General features: G+C 38.1%; 1 protein-coding gene and 1 long non-coding RNA gene across 4 annotated transcripts in view; one reads left to right on the forward strand and one right to left on the reverse strand.

Annotated features, from left to right (window-relative positions):
- Positions 1 to 6,153: 6,153 nt before the first annotated feature.
- On the reverse strand, positions 6,154 to 22,518 carry LOC144037507 (uncharacterized). Its single transcript, XR_013288928.1, has 4 exons — positions 22,176 to 22,518; positions 11,278 to 11,406; positions 6,496 to 6,770; positions 6,154 to 6,432 (listed from the first exon to the last, which is right to left on the reverse strand). It is a non-coding gene; the product is annotated as an uncharacterized LOC144037507 (long non-coding RNA).
- Positions 16,072 to 23,517, forward strand: part of LOC144037505 (homocysteine-responsive endoplasmic reticulum-resident ubiquitin-like domain member 2 protein) — an 8,047-nt gene continuing 601 nt past the window's right edge. Inside the window, exons 1-9 of one of the 3 annotated variants that reach the window (XM_077549036.1) lie at positions 16,072 to 16,176; positions 16,562 to 16,799; positions 17,401 to 17,478; positions 19,053 to 19,154; positions 19,299 to 19,423; positions 19,507 to 19,620; positions 19,702 to 19,992; positions 21,721 to 21,829; positions 23,352 to 23,517. The exon at positions 23,352 to 23,517 is cut by the window's right edge and continues 601 nt beyond it. In XM_077549036.1, coding sequence (XP_077405162.1) covers positions 16,650 to 16,799; positions 17,401 to 17,478; positions 19,053 to 19,154; positions 19,299 to 19,423; positions 19,507 to 19,620; positions 19,702 to 19,992; positions 21,721 to 21,829; positions 23,352 to 23,517 — 1,135 coding nt within the window. In that variant the 5' untranslated portion in view covers positions 16,072 to 16,176; positions 16,562 to 16,649. Of the gene's footprint in view, positions 16,424 to 16,561; positions 16,800 to 17,400; positions 17,479 to 19,052; positions 19,155 to 19,298; positions 19,424 to 19,506; positions 19,621 to 19,701; positions 19,993 to 21,720; positions 21,830 to 23,351 lie in introns of all 3 variants that reach the window. The other 2 variants (XM_077549039.1, XM_077549037.1) reach the window with 2 other exon arrangements.

Here is a 23,517-nt window from a genome sequence, read left to right on the forward strand (position 1 = left end):
CTCAACCTACACAGTATTTACACTATTTACACTATAAAGTCATAGTTTGAGTGTGACCTTTAGCTTATGGTATTTCCTCTATTGGTCGTTGGAAGCCACCTGCAGAACTAAGAGGTGGAATGAATCATCGAGTACGCACATTAGCAGTTGAACATGGAGCTGCCGTTAACATAAAACCTTTTATAAACTCATCAGGTGATTTTTTTTTCAAGGAACATTGTTCATATGATGATTGACTTAAATTACTTGAATGATCTCTGTGCTTGCTCATTCAACAAATGTGAAGTTACCCAATTAAGTAAATATTTTGTTGTTTATTCATTTGTGAAAAATTCTCTTGTGTATTCATGTCAAATATATTTTTGTGCAACAACTCAATTTGAATGGAAATGTGATTCATTTACAAATTTAGAGTCCTTTTTGTGATTAAGATATGATTGAGTTCCCACTGTACTGAAATTGTAATAATGGGCTTTTCCCTAACCACCTGTTGTTTTGAAGCAACCCTTTGTGATTAAAACATGTTGTTCAAAGACAAATTAACCAGTAACTAATCATGGCTCATTCGGTCAACTCATGCTGTGGAGTGTTTCACACTCAAGCAGAGAAAAGCATGAGCTGAACAGTATTGCGTAAGAAATCATCTTGGAATGACATATTTGTATGTATCTGTTTGTTAGCAGATTACTTCATGGTTCATGGGTGACAGAAAATGTGACAAATGCAAGGTGTGGCAAATCAATATTTTCACGCTACCATGATTTTTGTTTTTGTTATTTTGTTTTTTATTAGATTTAAGTTTAGTTTCATGTTTGACTACGTGTTTACCGTGTCCATTTTGTTGTTGTCTTGCTCGTTAGGTTTTGGTTTCCACCTGTTCTCTTCTGTGTCTACCAATCAGCTCCCTAAAGCAAATAGAGTCTGTCCAGGTGTACCTCGTTGTCTCGTCAATTATTCTATATTTATGCTGCAATCAAGGAAGGTGGGAAGTCGGATTTATCCCATTCGGCTTGACCAAGTTCCGATTTCCAGGTGAAAGTAAACAACAAAGATGGCTGATTGTGATCAATTGTTTGTTGTTCTGGTCCATCACAACACAATGTGACCTCCAGCAAACCTTTTTTCATAATTTCCTTTATTTAGATAAATATACTCAGTAAATACCATGTTTAATTAATTAATGCAATAATAAATTGATAAATATGTTTATAATCTAGCAAATAGGGCTGTCAGTTTAACGTGTTAATTAGATTAATTAATTACGTAAAAAAAATAACGCAATTGACCGTGAGTTGCAAGTGAATGCGCAAGCATTTGAAAGCTACTTGCCACGCTTACCTGTCGTTCACATCAATATGCTTTTAGGACATTATTTCTAGGACTTCTATGGTGGTTATTTTACCATGGGTAAGTACGTTTTGTGTTTAAATAGTGTTATTTTGTCATGTTTAATTCATTTTGAGCTCAGTTCTTGTCTTTTAAATGTCCGACACATGTCAAGCTATGTAGTTAGCTAAAAACAAGTTTCCAAACGGTTTTATTTTGAAATATAACCAGATCTACCTTGCGGCCCGCATCCGTTACGCAGTGGGGGGGGAGGACTGAGCTGTATATATTATGGGATGGCCGATAGACCAAGACTTTTGAAGCAGTATTCGCCATATTGCTCCTCCCAAGAAATGTTTCTCGGCATACGATCCTATACATTTACAGTATCGATATTGGAGAATATTGGAGAAACAGCATGATTTATGATGTTTCAAATTTGTTAAACATAAATAAGAGGACTTCAGACATTTTACAACTTGGTTTAAATACATGTATAAATGATATGCTTAATCACGATTACAGGAGGAAACTTAAAAAATGATACCTGTAATTCAACAAAAGATGCCTCTGCTAAATGTAATATAGGGGTCTAAGGAACTGAGCGATAAAAGAAAAAAGGAGTCTTCAAAGCAGCACATACCGTCCACTTTGTCCAAAAATGTTTTAACAAAATTGAAGTTTAGATTATCTTTTTAAATAATGCCTCGCCTATTTCTTTTGAATTTCATTTATAGAGCACACTTCAACAATAAAAATGTAGCTATCAAATCTTCTCTTCTAAGTGTATTCGATTGATTAGTCATGCACTACAATTTTGTAAATTCAAATTAGAATTCAAATGATTTATTTGGGTCCAAACCCAGCCAAACTGATAACCAGGTAAAACACTTTTAGTCATTTGTCTTATTTTTGAGTTGGCAGTTTTAAGAATGCATCCCAATTGGACTGTACGTTAGACTTTCTTTCAACTCATGCAACCTTCTCCTGGCTCTCCCGTTTAATGACGTCCATCTCAGCACAGGCTTTTCAAGTGTTGTTACTCATGTTGTCATTGTGTCCAATAACTGCAATCAACCCACCACATTTGTGTTCTCTCAATGGACCGTGTGTGTGTGCATGTGTGTGCTCAGTCGGGTCTGCTTGCACAGTTAATTGTCGTCTGGCTCAGAATGAAACGGGTGCTGGCAGAACTTGTCGAGTCTCGGCAGCTCCAGTGACGTCAATGACATTATAAGAAAGGCAAAGCAGTTCAGAATGAACACTTTTTGCAATCACTCAAGTCAAGTTCCGGACACGCCTGATCATTTGAATAAAGTTTTGATTGCTTACATTATTTGGACCGAAACTCTGTTACTTTGATACTATAGGATTCAAAACGGTAAAATTATCTTAGATGCTAAAGCTTTACTGGAGTTGTCACCCACTTGAAACCTCAATATTTAAATAAGAATGACAGATAACAAACGCATATATTAAATGTATTGTAGACAACCAAATATGCTCCATATGCAGCAGCAGGATTAAAGGAAAGCTGTTCATTTAAAATAACAAGATGCTTCCTGTCTTTTCTGCACATACATACGCTTTCTCTCTCACACACACACACACACACAAGGGTGACAGTAGATCCAAGGTGGATTTTTGTTCGAAAAGAACAATCATGGCCCTTGAGCCACTTCCTCCGTAGTGCGCTTGTATATACTGTATAAACGGTGTCTATGTGCTGAGAGGTTTCTTTACTCCTGCCTTGGTAAACCTTGAGATCATTTTCCTTTATCACTTTCTCAATATCACACTCCATAGCAGCATAAAAGCCATTGAAAATTGTGGGTTGGGGGGGGGGGGGCTTGGGGCACAATACAAAGGAGATTGGAAACTCTGGCAACAATGCAAAGAATATCAGGTTAACAAAGGACTACAAACTAGCGTTGCCTAGTACCCGGCGATTCAATTCGTATCACGATTCATAGGTCCCAATTCGATTCGATACCTATTAATACCGATACAAATCTAGAAATTGATTATTGCGATTTTTTTTAACTCAAATTTAGAAAATACTAATCAGTAAACTTGTACATGTACACTGTAAGATTTGTATGAAAATGTATTTATTTATCTAAAAATTCAGGCTTATAACTGAGCCACTGCATTAACAAACTAGTTGCAGTTTCATGTTTGAACAGCACTGAAATAAAATATTAAGGCTTAATGCTCCATTAATATCACATTCTTCCATGCTTAATGTGTGAATCCTAACCCTAAGTAAGACGTTTTGTTGAATATTCCCATAAAAAATTGATTTGGCCGCATATCGAATCGATTCGAGAATTGTGCGCTGTAATAGCGCCAAATAGATTTTTTCTAAGACCCCTAATATATATATATATAATATTTGGCCTTTTCACCGTTCCTGATAATACCAAGATTAACCCCTTCCAAAGTGATGGAAAGGCCCAAAGTATCGTAAAAGAAAGAATCTGTTTATGAAGCACAAGCTCATCTGTGAGGCACGGTGGAGGTAATGTCATGACTTGGGCTTTGCATGGCTGCTTCTGGAATGGGCTCTTTATTGATGATGTAACTCATGATGGTAGCAGCAGAGGGAATTCTGAAGTCTACAAAACCGTTTTGTCTGGCAATTTACAGGAAAATGCATCAAACTAATCAAAATAAGGTTCATCATGCAACAACATAAAAATGATCACCAGACCTTAACCCAATAGAGCATACATTTGACCTACTGAAGAAGGAAGAACTCCCCAGAAACAAATAAGAACGGATGCCGTAAAGGCCTGAAAAAGCATTTCATAAAAATACAATCTGGAATTGTGAACTTTTGTCTTAAATTTCTTCAGTCGACAACAAAAACAAAATAATACATTTGGAGGGGACTGCATGTGTAGTCTCTCTCTCTCTCTCTCTCTCTCTCTCTCTCTCTCTCTCTCTCTCTCTCTCTCTCTCTCTCTCTCTCTCTGGTGTCAGGCCTTAACCTCATAAGTCACAATTTGGTAAATTTAATACTTTTTTTTTTCAATCTATACTATTGGTCACGCTAAACGTGTTTTTTTTTAAATTATTTTATTTTATTTATTTATTTAAAATTATTGACCAATTAAAAGTGTTGAAAATGGCTGGTTTACCAAACTATTTTGGGGTTTTCTGAAAAATGACTATTTTGAGGTTTTTACGCCTGACTTCTATAAAAGGTAGCATCGGTTAATTTCCTACTCAGTAACAATGTGAATGTGAATATTTGTCTAATGACCGGCTACCAGAAAATGATGTAATCCGCTTTTTGTCCAAAGTCAGATGTGAGAGGCTCCAGCTAACTCGCAACCCTGAGTGCCATAGAAAAGTGATGAATGGATGGCATTTCTGCAATCAAAAGTGTTGATGTATGCTGGCGTGTGTCATGGATTATAAAACACAAGAGAGTAAATTGCTTTAAAAACATCCCTCTTTCAGATTTTCCACTAAATATCACATTAATTTGTTTCAGTTGATGTTATGTTGTTAGGAATACAAGTCAAGCTTCCACGCTTTAATAAATTATCTTCATTCATTTACAAGCTAACATGCAGGTTGAAAGCTGTAAGCCTTCACACATATTTTATTCCTGTGTTTTAATTGTCCAACCTTATTGATATGCATATCGTTCCACATTATTCAACCAAATCACATTATTCCAATTTCAACATATTCCAAACATTAACACCACGGGGGCTATTCATTTTCTCATTCCAAATATTGTTTTCCCAAAATTCAACATTTTCCAATCAAACATTCCCTATTATGCCGAATTTACCCCAACCGTTGTTAGACATTCATTCCCAATGCCACACTCAACAAAACATATAAGATATAATTCATCCATTTTATATCCATTTTACATTTATATTCCAGTTTGAACATATTCGAAAAATTCACGCCATGGAGATTAGTATTTTTCTTATTCCAAATAATATACAGTTCTTAAATTCTTTATTTTTCACCCCCCCAAAAAAATCCCCGTTCATTCCCATTCAGGCCAAATTTCCCCTCAAAAAATGTAAGCCAAAGGCACATTCAATATAAGACATTTATATTGTTCCCATCCATCTATCGCTCATCTGGGGTTGGGTCACAGGGGTAGCAGCTTTAGCAGGGAAGCCCAGACTTCTCTCTCCCCAGCCACTTCAACCAGCTCCTCCGACAGGATCCTAAGGCGTTCCCAAGCCAGCCAAGAGACATACGGTGCGTTTCTATTACCCTCAGTTTTGCGCAAAAGGCAATTTGCTCAAAAGCAAGCTTGTCATGGAAACACATGATTTATGAAAAAACTCAAATATCGCAAAAAAGTTTTTACGCTCTCATGAGGTGGTTTTTGAGACGTGTTGAAATAGAAGTAGGAAGTACGGGGCCACTTGCTTTCGTGTCGGAGCTTTCTCCCGAGGGGATAACAAGTCATTTTAAGCACAAAGCGATTTATCTTTAGAGCCAAGGCCGCCGTTCCATACACATTCCGTATCGTTGCATGAGAAATGGCCGTTCCCCCAGGCAACGAGCAATCAAGCGACATAAGGCGCACATTGTTGTTGGAATCCGTTCTGTCCGTCCTCACCATAACACTAGCTATAAGAGCGCACGTACACACAATAACAACACCAAATGCCGGAACCCGCCCAATGATAGGAGAGATGTTTAAAAGTAATCTTAACAACGCTGGGCGTCCCCCTTCTGTAAACATCATAAGCACCTCTGGCAGTACTGCGAGACCTCGCGAGATGGCCATTACAAGAATTGCGCCTCAGAAGCGAAACGCTCTTCAATGAAAACACCGACAAGTTGAAATTGTACTTTATCGAAATAGTACAATATCGCTTTTATTTTTGCGAAAAACTGTAATGGAAATGCAGCTTTAGTCTCTCCAGCGTGTCCTGGGTCGCTCCCAGGGCCTCCAGTCGGTGGGAAATGTCCAGAACACCTCTCCAGGGAGGCATCTAAACCAGATGCCCGAGCCACCTCAACTGGCTCCTCTCAACATGGAGGAGCAGCGGTTCTACTCAGAGTCTCTCCCGGGTAACCAAGCTTCTCACCCTATATCTAAGGGAGAGGCCGGACACCCTACGGAGGAAACAAATTTTAGTTGCTTGTATCCGAGATCTTGTTCTTTCAGTCAAGACTCACAGCTCATGACCATAGGTGAGGGCAGGAACGTAGATCGACCGGTAAATCCAGGTAATTACTCATCTGTATTCTAATCTATTCAACTCCTTTCCACTGTAGTAGAGAAGAGAGAGGAAATAACAGGTCAGAAAGACGTGACGGAATTCGCATATATTCTTCTGGGATGACTCGTTCATGACGTATTTAACAGAGTGAGAGCGCAATTTGACCTTTGCGTCTGTGATATTTTCTCAGGTGCAGATTTTTATGGACTGGAGGTAGGCGGTGGAATCAAACTGTAAAATATAGAAGATTGAGGGGAGAAGTCTGAAATGATTGAATGACGTGTTTCTTCTCTCGTCCAAAAGGAAGAAAACAGTTTTGCACAGGAAACACTACTATGATGATGTCGCAAATCCGCCACGGCGCGTGGTCTAAATCTGCACGGAGGCCGTTTAAACCCGGTGTTGGTAATTTTGCAAACACACGGAAGCCTCCGTGTGTAGATCTGCGCCATTGTGGGAGTGACTCAATTCGCGCAATTCAAAGCGACACTTCTCATTCCCTTTAAAGGGATTACATCACAGTATTTTAAGCCCTTCCAGAGTTAACTACAGGCATATAATGATTAAATCTTACCTTTGACACCATGGCGATGTCATTTTTTATGAAATATTAGGTGTTTTGCTGGTTCTTTTTCTAACGCCGAAGTAAAAAAATATAAAAATATTTGTCACTATCCCATGGAGGGCTCAGAGAAAGTGGGCGTGCGTTTAGTTTAGTGGGGGATCCGCACCTAATGATGTCATACAGTGAACACCCGCTCGTTTTCTCAGCTTGGGAGGGGCTGGTGCTTGGAGAGCAGAATAACCTAGAATTTCTCATAGAGGGGCGAATGGAGGAAAACACAACTTCGGTGATATTTTTGGTGAGGAATTAGCATTTTAACATGGCTGAAAGCGCCAAAAAGTTGATTTTTCATGTTACAGTCCCTTAAATGTAGCGCACTTATATCGCATGGCGACATCTCTGTGGGGAAGGGTGCAGCGATCCATGCGTGTATCCTCAATTTGATGCCCCAATACCAAAATACAAAGAAAAAACATTTTCTACACGTTAAAAAAATAAAAGAATCTAATTGCTACTTTTAGTGGCCTCCTATATTCACCACCCTCATGCAGGGAACTCCTTTTCTCCATGAAAGACATTACCATGGTAACTGAACTTGATGTCTCCTGAGCTTCCGGAATCTTAGTTGCTGTGGTGATGTATTTCTATTGCATAAATTACAACGTTCTCACTGAAAAAAAGGGTGACCAGACAATTATACTTTATCTTTAACCTTTAACCTAAATCTCCTGTAGAATAGCATCAACGGTACCATGAAAGATTTGGGTTTTTTTAAGCATTCAAACAATATGATGGACAAGACTCTTCTGGTGCACAACATATGCACAATTGCGTCTTTGCCATTGTGCAAACATTTTGTGAGGTTTAACTTCATTATAATATAAAATTCAGCTAAACTGAACAAATGGTGCTATGGTGAAAAGAGTTTGAGCGCATGTATCGAGTGTCTCTATCTCTGTAATTACAATGACCTGCATTGGCCGTCATTGTCTGACAGAGCCTCTGCTTCCGGCTGCAGCTCAATAGTGAATACTAATGTCATAATTATCGTAACCCGGCAACAGGAAGTGGGCTGCCCTGATGGGGAGCGGAGAGAAGGAATGAAGCCGTAACCATCACTCAGACTCGGAAGTGACTCTTGCACTCCTTGCAAAAAGACTGAAGAGGATGGTTATAGTGTGTGCGTGATGAATTGATCAGATTGGTGTGAATAGGTCTGAAAGTTTCTGCCGATGTTGACATTAGATTTGACTGGTCCTGAATTATGAAGTGAAACGAAAATTTAACAGTATTTTAAACTTACAAATAAGTTACAGAAAAAGTAGGGCGTGCAAAACTATTCACCACCTTTTCTCTCAGTGCAGCCAATTGATTCCAGAAGTTCCCAGATGATTTCACAATCATCCGATGTTGACCTGAATGACTTCATGATAAATGGAGACAACTAATCTAGCTATTTGTCCTGCATGGCACAAGCGAGAGGGGCATAAAGAAAAGCATTTCTCAAAGAAAACCTTGAAAAATCCCCAATTTTTGACCCTTACACAATAAAAACTGGAGTGTTAAAATTTCAGTGTTAACTATTTGGGAGTTGATTTTAACTCCAAAAGTGTAACTGAAGAATTTTCAGATTTAAATGGTGTCCAAACTAGATGTTAATTCACAGAGTTGATCACCTGTGTTAGATTAACTGTGCAGAGATGCAATTAATTAAGCTTCACATTTGCACCTGCACTTCTCATTCACTCCCAGCCAATTTCACTGAAGCAACCCCCTTCGCACCTGTCTGTTTTACTGGATTTTGACTGATTTTGCAAGGCCCACCGAATATTGTGTTCTATTGCTTTAAAAACATGGAACCTACCAAAAGAAAGATAAGAATCTCTTCTTTCATCAGGAAAAATAGTATATTTCTATCTGCAGCAATTAGCATTAGAATATAGCTTAGTTTCATCATTATTCAAGAATCTGTTTAAAACATGGCCCTGGTTGATCTCTTATACTCTGCTGCCACCTGCTGGCCGTTTTTGTAATAACTACCAGTGCTTCACCCATTCTCTTCAGTTCAGAGGCTGCATCAACGCCTTCTGTATGCTCTAGCATAAAAAAAACTAAAGTCTTTGGGAGCATGGTAATATTTAAAATAGAACGTATTTATAGATTTTTGGGAGCAAATGAGTTAAGATGTGTTCTTTCGCGTAGTACATTAATTCAGCTTTTGTCATTTAGGACCAACATTTTTAAAAAATGAGGGGGGAAAAAACACATTAAGAAATAAATCTTTTACATCAAATCATGTGTTCTACACTCATTAACTAGCTATTTGCCAGCCGACCCAGTCCCCATCTACCGGGAATATCAGCGGTCCACTGCACAGTTTTAATAAACCTGAAACCTAAAAACAAAATGTGTCACAAATTAACAATTACACGTTTTTGATGGCATCCTAAACACTCCAAATTATTGGTTCTCACCTCTAGCTAAAGGTTGAGTGAATTTGCTAAATTTGACATCTTGTCATCCTGTAGAGTTCTTTGTTCAACAGGGGCAAAGGGGGACTCAACTCAATGCTTCTAAATTTATTGATCCCTTTGTTTCCAAGTTTGATCTACAAATTTTATTTTAAAAAACATTGACCACCAGCGCCATGCACCCCACTGCACATCCCAGCAGCACAATACTAGTTGACAGGAGCTTTTTACAGCCTCCTGCTAACTCAATGATGACTGACATTATAATGATGGGCAAAATGTTCAGCCTCAATAGCATTATTGTTTGCAACATCATGCTAGCGAATAAACATTGACTTATTGAAAGCGCTGTCAGATGGATGTGTACTAGCTGTCACGTTCTACGCTACCAACGCACTTGAGGCTTAAATTTAGCTTTCATTTAAAAGTTGAATGACAATCACTTTATTATTTATTTCTATTATTTATTCTGGTAGTATGATTCATTAATGAAACTAAACTGAGGGAGAATAACTTGAAATTAGTTTTCTTAGTGTATGACATAAAAATGAGTCATTCCTTTTTCTACACTCAATCTAGAAAAAAAAGGTTTTATACCAAAAAGCTCCCTGTAGGAATCCCGGTTCAGACGTCACTGTGCTAGCAGCAGTACTTTAAGAAACCATTAGAAGTTATTACTTGATTTGAAAAATGCGCAGTAGACTTTGAAGTTTGAATGTTTTGAATCGACCAAGTGTTGTAAAAATTGCAGATTAAAATCTCCAACATTTTAAATATGGGCTTTTGCTTTGAAATTTTGGGAAAGACATTGGGACAGGGACAAATTGAACAGTTTAAGTTGGAACGGTTTGAAACAGGGGAAAAAAAGAAAAGGAATATAGAGAGATTATAGGGGGTGTGGGTGAATCAAAATTATTTGGCTTATTTAAAAAAATTTTTTTAATGTGGTAGGGATGTCAGTTTAAAGTTGGAACAGTTTGTTTGTAGCAGTCAAAAATGTGAAAATTAGATAATTAGATGTCACAATATTTCTATTTTATGCTTTTATTATGACATTTTTTTTGGTGGGGGGAATTAATTGCAATGAGTTAAGCAGTTTAAAGTTGCAACGGGTTTGAATCGGTAAAGAAATGCAGAAATTACATGTAAAAATCTAATTTTTAACTTTGTGCTTTTATGTTGAGATTTTTAAATACGAATAACCAGAACAACTTATAGTTGAAATGTTTGGAATCAGTCCAAAAATTGGGAAATTAGATGTAGGGATGCTATTTTATTTTGTGCTTTTATTTTGAAATTTTGTAAAAATGAATTTATGGAAGAATGGTTTAATTGGTCAAAAAATGTGGGAATTCGATGTAAAAATTCCATTTTTGTTGTGTTGTTTTGAAATTTTGAAGAAAAAAAGAAGACAATCTTAACAGTTTAAAGTTGGAACAATTCTTAAAAAAAAAAAAAATTATGTAGAAATTTGTGGTTAAAAACTCATCCATTTTCTGAACGGCTTTTCCTCACAAGGGTGGAGCCTATCCCAGGTGGCTTCGGCAGTAGGCAGGGTACACCCTGAATTGGTTGCCAGCCAATCGCAGGGCACATAGAGACGAAGAATCATCCACACTCACAATCACACCTATGGACAACTTAAGAGAGTTAAATTAACCTGACATGTATGTATTTGGAATGTGGGAGGAAACCGGAGTACCTGGAGAAAAGCCATGCAAGGATGGGGAGAACATACAAACTCCACCAAGGAAGGCCGAAGCCCGGACTCGATCTCACGGCTTCTGCACTGAGAGGCGGACGTGCTAACCAGGCAGCCACCGTGCCGCTCCTAGTTAGAAACCCAAAATTTTAAATTGGCTTTCATCTTGACAAAAGAAAAAGTAATATGAATGAGCTGAACGGTTAGAATTGGTCAACAAGTGGAAATTAGAGGTAAACATTGGCCACCCCAAGCACAAAAGTATAGCGCCATCCCTGGTGGCAGCTCTTATAATGAACTTACAAAACAGATATTTCTGGCTCTTCATCATTACATCTTTTATAGTTGGCTGTCTTAAAAGTTACAGTATTTGTACATGTACAGCTGTGATCTTTACTCCATGGGAGTAGATTTAGAAAACTATTTTTATTTAATGGAAATTCTAATTTTGGCACAAAGCCATTTTGAGTGTCTGACAAAATTTGCCAAGAGTTCCTGTTGTCCATAGCCTGCTGAGCACCCTATTCAAGGTCTCCAAGGGACCATTAGGTGACCAGAAATAGCACATTGTCGTAGCACTCCCATGAGGCACATGCAGCGCTAATGGTTCCTTTACAAATGTGGCTCGGGGCTCGTCCTGCCTTTGATGTAAACTAATGACCCACCGCAAGATGATGCAGGACGCAAATACCATTACTCTGAAGGAAATGTTAAACACCCTCCTGTCTTCCTCCTAGTCATTATCACTTCCATTTAAAGCACCAGTGGGAGGGATTTCTCTGGTCCAGTAGGATGCAATTGACCTTGTCTGATTTGAACATGTTTCCTTCCTGTCTTGCAAGCAGAGGGCCCTAATTTATGGAAGGTTGAGTCACGCTTATTTTCTCACAACCTTCATTCATTTTTATTTTGTTGAAATTGGCCTATCGAGAAAATAGTTGAAAATGCATCAAGTACTTTAGTTTGTTGAGTCATAAAAACTTTCTACTGTACCAGACCAAGGATCTCTCAGAAGTGCAAACCTTGGTAAAGTATTGTGTGCATACAATAAATGGCACTTATGAAAGAACGTCACAAAACATGGAAGAAAATCGATGAACTGTATTTACAGACATTGGTCTTCTGAAGTGTTCCTGAGCCCATGTGGTGATATCCTTTACACATTGATGTTGGTCTTTGATGCCGTGCCGCTTGAGGGATCGAAGGTCACGGGCATTCAATGTTGGTTTTCGGCCTTGCCGCTTACATGCAGTGATTCCTCCAGATTTTCGGAACCTTTTATGATGAAATTATGGACCGTAGATGACGAAATCTCTGCATTCCTTGCAATTTTATACGTTGAGGAACATTGTCCTTAAATTCTTGACTATTTAGGTGAACCTCACCCTATCTTTACTAGTGAGTGACTGAGCAATTCAAGGAAGCATGGCAATCGTGGCACCCGCCTGTTTCCAATTAGCCTGTTCACCTGTGGGATGTTCCAAACAGGTGTTTGATGAGCATCCCTAAACTTCTTTTTTTGCCACCTATCCCAGCTTTTTTGAAATGTGTTGCAGCCATATAAATTAAAGTTAAAATGACAGTGTGCGCCATTTAGTGGTGAACTAATAATTAATTCAATTTAAAAACCCAATATGAAAACAAACAAAAAACGTTTTATGACATCAACGTACAAGAGGCTGACATGTTTCACCGTCATCTTCCTGCTACGGAAAAGGCAACTTCTTGAACATAGTTAGCCCTGCTAGCATCTGGCGCCAACTAACTCCCACTAGCCGCTCTTGTTAGCTGCTCCGGCTAAATCTGGCGTTGTTCACACCAGCCGCCAAGTCGCCGTCGCTCGTCAAGATCCTCGTTCGCTCAGGCAAAATAAGAAGTAATGGTAGGCTTGCTAAGTGTGGTCTCTCTGAGTCACCGTAGTGTAAAATGCACGTGCTTCAGCTGCATTCTTTTATATAGCGACATCTAGTGGTGAACTTTTACACATGTCACTTTAAAGCCACACTGTGTAAAAAGTGACCACTAGATGTCACTATAGCATAGAATGCAGCCGAAATGCATGCATTTAGAAGCACGCACACGAGGGGCGTGCAGTGACCTTTGGAGGGGCAGGTGCTTTAAGCAAAAAAAAGGGGCATATGATAACGTGCCTGCACTATCGTTGTAAAATTTCTTAATTGTAATAATGGCTAAACAATAAATCACACATAATGAAATTGCTATAAAATAATTTTAAAATTTGTGTATGAGGAATCATTTATGAACAACAAATTTACATAAATCAAAATGTACATGAAATTTAAATTTTAAATAACACAGGGTTAGTGCAAATAGCATGCAAATGTCTTACTTTACATTTGGATTGATTCAGGTAAGAGCAAATGCCTTTTTTTATTTTTCTGCAGGTGTAGATATTAATATTTTATTATTGGGACTGTACCCAACAATTAACTGCCACATCTCAGCAAGCTACAGTACATTGTTTGTTTTTGATGAAACACTGACTGTTGTTGCTTTTTCTTATTTTTCTTTTTGATTCTTCATTGCCCCCCTAATTCCTCAACACACTGCTACGTGTTTTTTATTAGGACCTTACTCTGACCGCAAACCCTCAAAAGCGAGCTGTTAGTTAAAATAAAAACAAAGATCATGTAGCAATTCCCACATATATTTTGAAGTATATTTCAATTGAGCTATCATTAAGTACATGCTACAAGTTGGAGTCTTCAGGAAGAGTTTATTAAAATTGTAGGCCAGGGTTACAAATTTCGACATATTTTGTGTACCTTAAACGCATCAGTAGTAAGAGCAGAAGCTGTACTCACTACAGAAGCTCCATGCCCGTCCCAATGGAAGAGAACATTAGTTTTAACGGCGGAGATTTTTGCAGCGGCAAAAGTGGATGGGAAGGATCGTGGTCTTAATGAAACTGAAAAAATTTCCCCGCGTCCTCAGAGCCAACTGCGCCCAAATGTCAGACTTCATCATAGTTGCTAGGCTCATTACAACTTGTGTCACATTTCAATTAAAGCTAGGCTAGCACGCAGCATGCTCTGTGATCATGTCTAAGAACTATCAAATAAAGGCATTGTTTTGCTTGAGTTTTCTGCGTTCCATGACCTTGGCTTTTGTTTACTGTGAGTGAGACAACGTAAATACAAACGGAGCGACCAATTTATCGACAGTAGGTGTAGTGCCGAGCGACCTGGCAGGATGAGTGCGCGTCTTGTAGTATGACGTCATCCAAGGATAACGTAATAATAATTTGTTTTATGTAAATTGTGGTGCTGAATTTTTGTTTTGAACGGCAACAAAAATATTTTTTTTTAAATATAAAATAAATAAATGGACAAAGGGGCACTTTGGGCATCAGTGCCAAAAGGGCCTGTGCCCCGGCATAGCCACTCTCCCCACTACACACACATTCAGCACGTGCCTGACGCACACTACGGTGGCTCAGACAGACCATACTCCGCAAACGTACCATTAATTCTTCTCAGTTGTGAACTTGTGATGACATACTGCCACCTAGTGGCTCATACGGATTTATCACTGAAGTCTTACCTAATGTATTTGTTCTTCAAATCTGCTCACCAAAAATGATCATTTATTTTCCAACAGGTTACTACATAAATGCACACTTGTCTTCAAAAAAAAAAATCAAATATCAATTGGCTATAATAAAGCTTTTAAAGGAGTTTTTTTTGTTCAAACTATTTTGACTTTTTTTCCTTCCATTATTCGAGTACTCTTCTATTCTGTCTCTACTTTCCTGCATTAGGTCTATGCAATATAATATTTATTTTTGTCTATAAAGTCTATTACAAACACTTGATTATTTCTGATGATCTGTTAATCCACAAAAACAGTGTAAGTGTATTGAATAAATCTTCATCTAAGTGCGAAAATTTGCAGGTAATGCGATGTGCCTGATAATACCACAAGCACACAGGTCTTTGCAGGTTGGGATAACAGTTACAAGTAGATTTTCACAGCTTCATGCTTTATGCGCTAGTGAGCGTGTTTGCTTCAGATGGCAACTTCATGACAGTGATAACAAAGTGACATTACAGTGAAGGATGTCACTGTGGGCATTGCATCACCCTCTCAGTGAGAGGTCTCTGTTGGAAATGCGGAAAGCACTTACATGGTTGTGTAACTTAGCAATTATGCACAATATGCTTCCTGTTGTAATTCGTTACCAGTACAAAACACATTAAAATAGCAGAAGCGGGCACAGGAAAAATAGTTTTAGTCTAGAAAACACTGCATAAAGTAAGCGTATCACTATGATTTATTCAATTGTGTGTTGAGCTTCCACTTATGGGCTTACTCACTTTTGTTGCCAACAATAATGGTTGTGTGCTAAATTGTGAGGGGAAAGTAAATTTAGACTGTAATACAAGCTATACATTTACTAATTTACATCGTAGCAGAGTCATTTGTTCAGTGTTGTTCTATTAGGCATGGACAGATATTAGATTCTAACAATTATATATATTTTTAAATAACTGTTTATAATATCTGACAGAACTACCACGGTGGTGAGGTGTTAAATTTACAGCTAAAATTACCTTTTTTGAAATATACTGGTAAAGAAAACAAACCTCATTTAACAAAACACAAAATATAAAATATTTAATGCTGAAGAAATGTGTAACATGATCAATCAATATTTCATTCCTCGGTTGACTTTATTTATGCATGTTTCTCATTTTAATAACCTTATAGAGAGTAAACAGTTAACAAAAAATAAAACAAGCGTATTAACAGGGTCGAGGGAGGTTCGTATCGTGAACACTGGGGGCGCTCTTGTACCTAAAGTTCCTTGCAACACGTAATTGTAGCAGACGAGTAAGAATACGGCTGGGCTCGGCCGGGTAGGAGTAAACACGTACGGTAAACACAATTTATCTTTATTTTACATCTAGCCACCCAGCTTGTTATTTCATTTAGCTTTTGAGATGCTCCTGGTAAGTTTTTTTCCCCGTGCTTAACGCGATCGAACCCACCAAGCCGCTTAAAATGCAGCGGGGCTAATGTTAGCCCAGCTAATTACGTCAACAGTCTACAGTTCACTGAACTCCGCAACCAAGGCAATTGTTGAATTATTACGGTGGATTGACCGGATTCGGCACACATCGAGGTGCAGTTTACCACCCTGTCAGTGACAGATTATTTTGTAATGCTATGAAAAGTCGAACTCTTTCAGCATGCTAACGCTAGTTGGTGCCTAAATGAGCTCCTCACGAAAATATTGTCATCTCCTGTTTTCTTCATGTAGCCAGAGATGAACTTCACGTAACGTCTGGTGTTTCCAGAACACACCACAGAAGCTTGCACTTTCCGCATTTCAAGACAAATGCTTGAGAATGATGGCTCATGGTGTAATGGACGGTCCGGTTACACTTGTCATCAGGGCGCCTAACCAGAAATATGATGACCAGACTATCAATTGTTGCCAGAACTGGACTGTGGAGAAACTTAAAGCCCATTTGTCAGATGTGTACCCGAGCAAACCGGTGAGTATTCCACAATACATCAACTCTCGTCTCGCCTGACGCTGGTCGTAATATATTGCAATAGGCATTTTAGATCTGTAAAGCGAAATATAGCACTTAAAAAATATAAAAGTGAGCATTAATGGACATGTGGAAGCCAGGTCATGAGGTCAAGGAAGTGTGTACGTGCTATTTGGGTGCAGTTTAAATCCTCGAGTCGTGTGAAGAGATTAGATTGTTAGTGGTGTGGTTGACCTTTCAGAACATGCTTCTCCATTGAGATTTACATGGCAAGATTATACTATGCACAATGCTTGTAAATATGCGACCCTCATGAGGAAAAGAAGTACAGAAATTGATTGCCTCACCCTTAGTGAGAGTGGTGAGATAGGCTGCAGCTCACCCGTGACTGTAATGCGGACAAGCGGTGTGGAAAATGCATGGATGAATGAAAAAACAAATCCATCCCTCCTATACGAGTGAATTACATTCTATTGACGTACATTAAATTCAACTGTCAAACCAAGTAAATAATATTTATATACAGTCACAACAAGAAAAGCAAAAACTGGTTAATTCTTCTGACCTCATTCTAATTTTCTTTTTTCTTTTTTTTTTTTAGAGCTCCAAAGACCAGAGACTGGTGTATTCCGGCAAGCTACTTTTGGATCACTTTACTTTAAAAGATGTGCTTAGAAAGGTACAGTTAACTTTCCTACTCACTTTTACAGCAAAACCTTAAAGATAATCAAATACATAATATATAACTGGGCCAAAACTGTCAACATGCGTTATAAAACATCAGCATACCTTATATAATATTTATTAACCTGACTGTAGAAAAAAAAAGTTTACCTACCGCTGCATTCTGTTATCTTAATGGACCAATCAGGAGGGTGTAACAATAGTTACGTTGCAGGCATGGTTGATGAATATTTTGTTAACGTACACGCTCATACAATTGTAAAGAGATGTCAACATCTTAACGTAATGGAAAATGTTCAAACACTGACTGTACTTGATAGCAAGTGTCGACACGTACAAGGTAGACAGATGTGGGTAGCGATAGCTGCATAATATATATCAAAATATTTGTTCATTTTTATACATTTATTATGTAACTATTATATATTTATTTCCACCCCTTTATCAAACAAAAAATATTTCAAATTGACAGTCAAAAAAAATGCAAGATTTTCAGTTACCGGTTTTGTTCATAACATGTCAGAAAATCTGGAGAAAAAAGGTTATTTGTTGTTTTCCAAAGTAAAAACAGATTTTTGCAAATGCCGTATTTTGATTCCACACAGATGATGAGTCTGCTTTCAAGGAGAACTACAGGAAAGTGAGAATATTAGGCTTAAATTACAAGGATTTAGGCAATTTTAAATTCAATAAAATCTGTGCATGATTAACCGATAAGCAAAATAATAATTAATTCAATACCGCTCATTGATTTGTTGCTAATAGATGTACTGTTGCACCTGTTGTCACAGAACAAATTAAACTAAGTCGAGTAGAAGTGGAACAATTAATCAACGATTGATTATAAAAGTAATCAATAACTAATTAGATCATTTTTTAAAAATAGATTAATCAGCGCAACAACAAATATTCACAGATTTCTCTAGTCCTCTTTGAAAGCAGACTTCTTTGTGATCTTTGTGGTTTTTCAAAATAACACATTTGCAAACATTTCCTTTTACTTTGGAAAACAGTGATCAACATCAACATTTGCTGACATGTTACAGACCAAACCAGTAACTGAATCAGAATTTGGTTGTTTTCTGTACTGTCAATATGAAATGTTTTTTTTCCGATTCATTGACAAATTCTTAACAAAATAGTCGTTAGTAAGGCTATTTTCACACACGCAATTACAAAGTAGCCCTACTAACGATGATGTCAACACTTCCAGTTCACGATTGGATCCGAGCTACCCAATTACAATCTCGAGTTGATTTGCATTATGTTCATGTTAAAAATGTTACATATAAACTTGGTAAGTTTACAACACGATACAGCCATACTATCCTGGCGTTAACAAAAAAAAAAAAACATAGTATAACTCCAAAATGTTTTCCTCATGTCATATGGGAAAAGACTCAAAATCAGTAAAAAAAAACAAAAAAATGCCCAGCAGAAAAAAAATGCAGGTCTGAAGGGGATAAAATAACAATGGACATGAACTGAACTGAACTGAACTGTTCTTCCCAGTAGCACAACCAATTTGTGTTTCTCAAAAGACCTAACCAGTTGTTACGGCTTTTCCAGCAAGACGAGTACCACATGCTCCATCTGGTCTGCCCCTCACCGACACCTCCCAGCTCCCCGAGCCCCACCCGCAAGCCCCGGGAGAGCCCGACTGAACCCACGGTGAGTCCAACCCGACTCCTCTTTCGAATATTTCATCATCGGCAACACTTTGTTTCGTCATCCACTTTCATTCTGCAAGCAGTCCCCCAAGAGGCTCTTGACACAAAGCCCCGTTGAACCGTAATTGGATGCTCTCGTTGGCAGGTCACTCAAACTGCTAGTCCTTCCTTCTCTGGTCAACACAGCCAATCAGAGGAGAGCAGTGACAGACTCAGACAACGAGGTGTGCCCTTCTCTCACGACCAGTTGCAGCAACAATTCCTGCACAGGTAAATTTAGCATATTTTGATGTAACTAACTAGAAAACTGTACAAGAAAGGTTTCCATGTATGAAATGCGGTCGCATTTGCAGCTGGAGTCATTTCTCCGCAATGTCGACCCCTCCCGCAAACGTGACCCCCTACTACAACCCTATGACGCTCATGTGGTGGCAGCAGCTGTATGCTCGACAATACTACATGCAATAGTAAGCCGCTTCATTTCACTACTCAACATTTCGTAATATCAGCTTGAAATCATCCACTTGTCTCCGTCATTCCCTCAACAGTAATTTACTGGCAGCCTCCTCCCAGAACCTAAACGACGACCTGCCCAGGACTCAGCGTCTCGCCCAGGCGGACCCCCTGAGCCAGCGTCCGCGGGTGGATCGCCGTGGCAACCCCGAAGTGGAAATGAACGCCCAAGGAGGGGAGATACTGAACGAGGAGGATCTCAACCGGGATTGGTTGGACTGGGTGTACACGTTTTCCCGGGCCGCCGTCTTACTTAGTATCGTCTACTTCTACTCGTCCTTCAGTCGCTTTCTCATGGTGATGACGGCCATGCTGGTGCTTTACCTGTGAGTGATCCAGCTACTAATGCAGGGGCCGTTTGTGGTCTGTCATCTACAGAAGAGGATTAGGGCCAGTGAAGAGAAAAAAAAAGGTTGGCAGGATTTAAGTAAAAAATTCTGACTTTATTCTCACAATTCTCACTTTAAAGTCAGGATTCTGACTTTAAAGTAAGAATTCTGACTTTATTCTCACAATTCTCACTTTAACCCCTGGGCGTTATTTTATTTTGAAATGGCTTGGTCAGAACCAACAAAAAGCCAAAAAATGGTCAAATAACGCCCAGGGGTTAAAGTGAGGATTCTGACTTTATTCTCACAATTCTCACTTTAAAGTGAGAATTCTGACTTTAAAGTCAGAATTTAAAGTAAGTACTTTATTCTCACAATTCTCATTTTAAAGTCAGAATTCTGACCTTAAAGTCAGAATTTAAAGTAAGTACTTTATTCTCACAATTCTGACTTTAAAGTGAGAATTCTGACTTTGAACTAAGAATTCTGACTTGAAAGTGAGAATTCACACTTTATTTTGAGAATTCCCATTTTCAGAATTCTGAGATTAAAAATCAGAATTCTCACTTTCAAACCAGAATTCTGAGATTAAAGTCAGAAATCAGAATTGTGAGAATAAACCATGAATTCTGACTTTATAGTCAGAATTGTGAGAATAAAATAATAATGTATAATAAAATAATCATGCCAACCCCCCCCCCCTCACTGGCCCTAATCCTCTTCCGTAGTCATCCATTTTTGAATGGCCTAAAATAAACGTGAGCCGTTTGAGTTTGACGTCCCATTACTGTTACATCGCTTACCTTGATCAGAATCAGATTTCCTGGCCAAATATGTAAAGCACACAAGGAATTTGTTTTCACAGTCACAACCTGTTCGAGAAACACGGAAAATAACAATGACTAACAGAGAAAAGCCTGGCAGTTCGCTAATTAGTGCCCCGAGTTTATTAGATGAAAGACATGAGGCAAGGCAGGAGGGGGGATTAAAAACAAGGATTTATTTGTGCCAATTTAAAAGGGAGCACAGTATGGACCTGGAAAAAAAGACGCAAAAATGTCCTATATTTTTTAATATTACATATTTTATATACTGATTACATGTAAAAAAGTAAATACATTTATACTAATAACAGCCCACTTAATAAAAATAATTTAGTTACTGCGTCAATTGTGATTATTTGCTCCACCTTTTTTTCCATGTCAAGATCATCTTAGTACAGCAGTTTCTGCTCATTTTGGTTCAGAATGTGGTCATGTGTTACTGCTGCTGGGCTCTAAAAGGGGCGGGTCTAATTTAGTGAGACACAGGGCTGCTGGCAAATTCTTGACTTTTTGCTATACCACCTGTTTTTTTTTTTTTAATTAATTAATTACCCCCTCTCAATTTTGCAATTGCTAATATGCTAAATTTTTTTGTCTTATAGGTGAGGTTTACGCTAAAATAAAGGCAACTAAATCATGCATTATTATGGACAGTTCATTGACTTCAATTAGATAACTTACTAAACAATTATGCTATATAAATAACACAGTTATATATATATATATATATATATATATATATACACACACACACACATATCAAAGCCTACTGTCTGACCAAACTGATGCAGAGGTTGTCTAATTAACCATCCAAATCCAAGTGGGCACTTTTTTGATGTGTTACGTATCTTACTATTTTCAAAATGTAATTTACATGCGTAATGTTCATGTTGTTTTACAGTCACCAGGCGGGCTGGTTTCCCTTCAACCTAGAAAACGAACTGCAGCTTCCTGGAGAAAATCAGGACGAGATGGAGGCCGAGCTACACAACAATGACCTCCATGGAATGGTATGTGCCGTTGCCGTACGTGTGTTCATCAGTCATGTTGTCAAGTACTTAACAGTTCCCAGGCACATTAGAAATGCATATCATCGTACAGCCAGCCATTTTTTTTTTTAAATATATCAAATCTTATACAGTAGAACACTCTAGCCATAATACTAAACATCCATCTATGCATTTTCTCTTATCACTTCTCCTCACTAAGCCCAGATTCAAACCTATTACCTCTTAACAATGAGGTGAATGCTCCCCCAATAATCCGCACTGAAATGAACCCCACTGAAATCTGAACATTATTGCTGTACAAGTGGTCGGTATGTTGAATCCAGTTTGTGTAGTGCATTAGACCCACCTGTGCCTACAGAACAGGCTTCCTTCTTGGCATGATCAGGAAATACAGATCATCTTTATAACTATTGTGGCCATTTTGAATTGAGTCATTTCAAAACACCACTACTAAAAAGTTATCTTTGTGACACGCAGTCAATAGGTGGTCATAAAGGAATGACAACAAAGGCAGGCTGTGATGTCTTAACTTATTCACTGCCAGACGTGAGATGACGAAACTATTTCAGATGTTAACAGATACAAGTGGCAGTAAATTAATGTATTATACTTACAAGTTAAATACAACTGCACTGCTATAAAAATGTTCAAGCCATTATAACATTATGCAGTTTGAACATTTCAGTGATTCTCTCACACACCACTAGAGGGAGCCCTGGTACGACCCAGCCCCCTCTATTTTAATGCTTTTTTTTTTTTAAATACAACTTAAAACTAATTTAATGTCCATATTGTACTGCATAAAGTACACATTAGTGCACACACATATATACATACACATACTGTTGTATACTAGGGGGTGTCAGTTGATTACAATTTTTAACTGTAAATGATCACATTAGTTTACTCATAATTAATCTCACAGTATCTGTTCCAAATGTAATATATTTCAAGCTTTTTATACTCTTAACATAAAAGTGGGCAAATATGGCTTCCAAATACAAATTTGGTTGTATCTTTTAGTTCATTGATAAAATACTAAACAGTTAAAGGTGTGTGAAAAATTGAATCACAGATTAGATGGCATTGTTTCATTTTGGACATTAGTGGTGGTTTTTCATTTCGAATTCAGAGTAACTATGAAGTAAATCCTGGACTCCAAGTCATTTTGTTAATTGTAAATTACAACTAGTCACTAGTCCCCACAAATAAATATATATAATTATTATTGCCAAATTGTAATGCATTGACTCCATTGCACAGCGTATGTAAAATAAAGTGTTTTTACATCAATTGTATTTACATTTTTAATGCCTTTGGACATTGTATTTAATGTATTTTAATGCCATTGAAGGCCTTAATTTGACCAAAATCCATTTAATGACTTCGACAACCTGGATGATTGCATTAAATTCACTAGTGTGACGTATAAAGAATAATGTTTACAAAAGCTTTCATTGTCCCAAAACTGTATATTATTTATTATGGCATCAATCCTACTCACGTAATCGTCCTTTTCCAGGAACATGTAGCAGACGACAGCTCCGATGATGACGAAGAAGGGGAAAGCGGAGAGGAAGGCCCGGAGGACCCGAACCACGCCATCCCCCAAGCGGGCGTCCTGTCCTCCATGTGGTCGTTTATCATCACCTTTTTCATGTCGCTCATTCCCGAGGGACCGCAGAACG

The sequence above is a fragment of the Vanacampus margaritifer genome, chromosome 17 (genome assembly GCF_051991255.1).
Source record: "Vanacampus margaritifer isolate UIUO_Vmar chromosome 17, RoL_Vmar_1.0, whole genome shotgun sequence".
NCBI lineage: Eukaryota > Metazoa > Chordata > Actinopteri > Syngnathiformes > Syngnathidae > Vanacampus > Vanacampus margaritifer.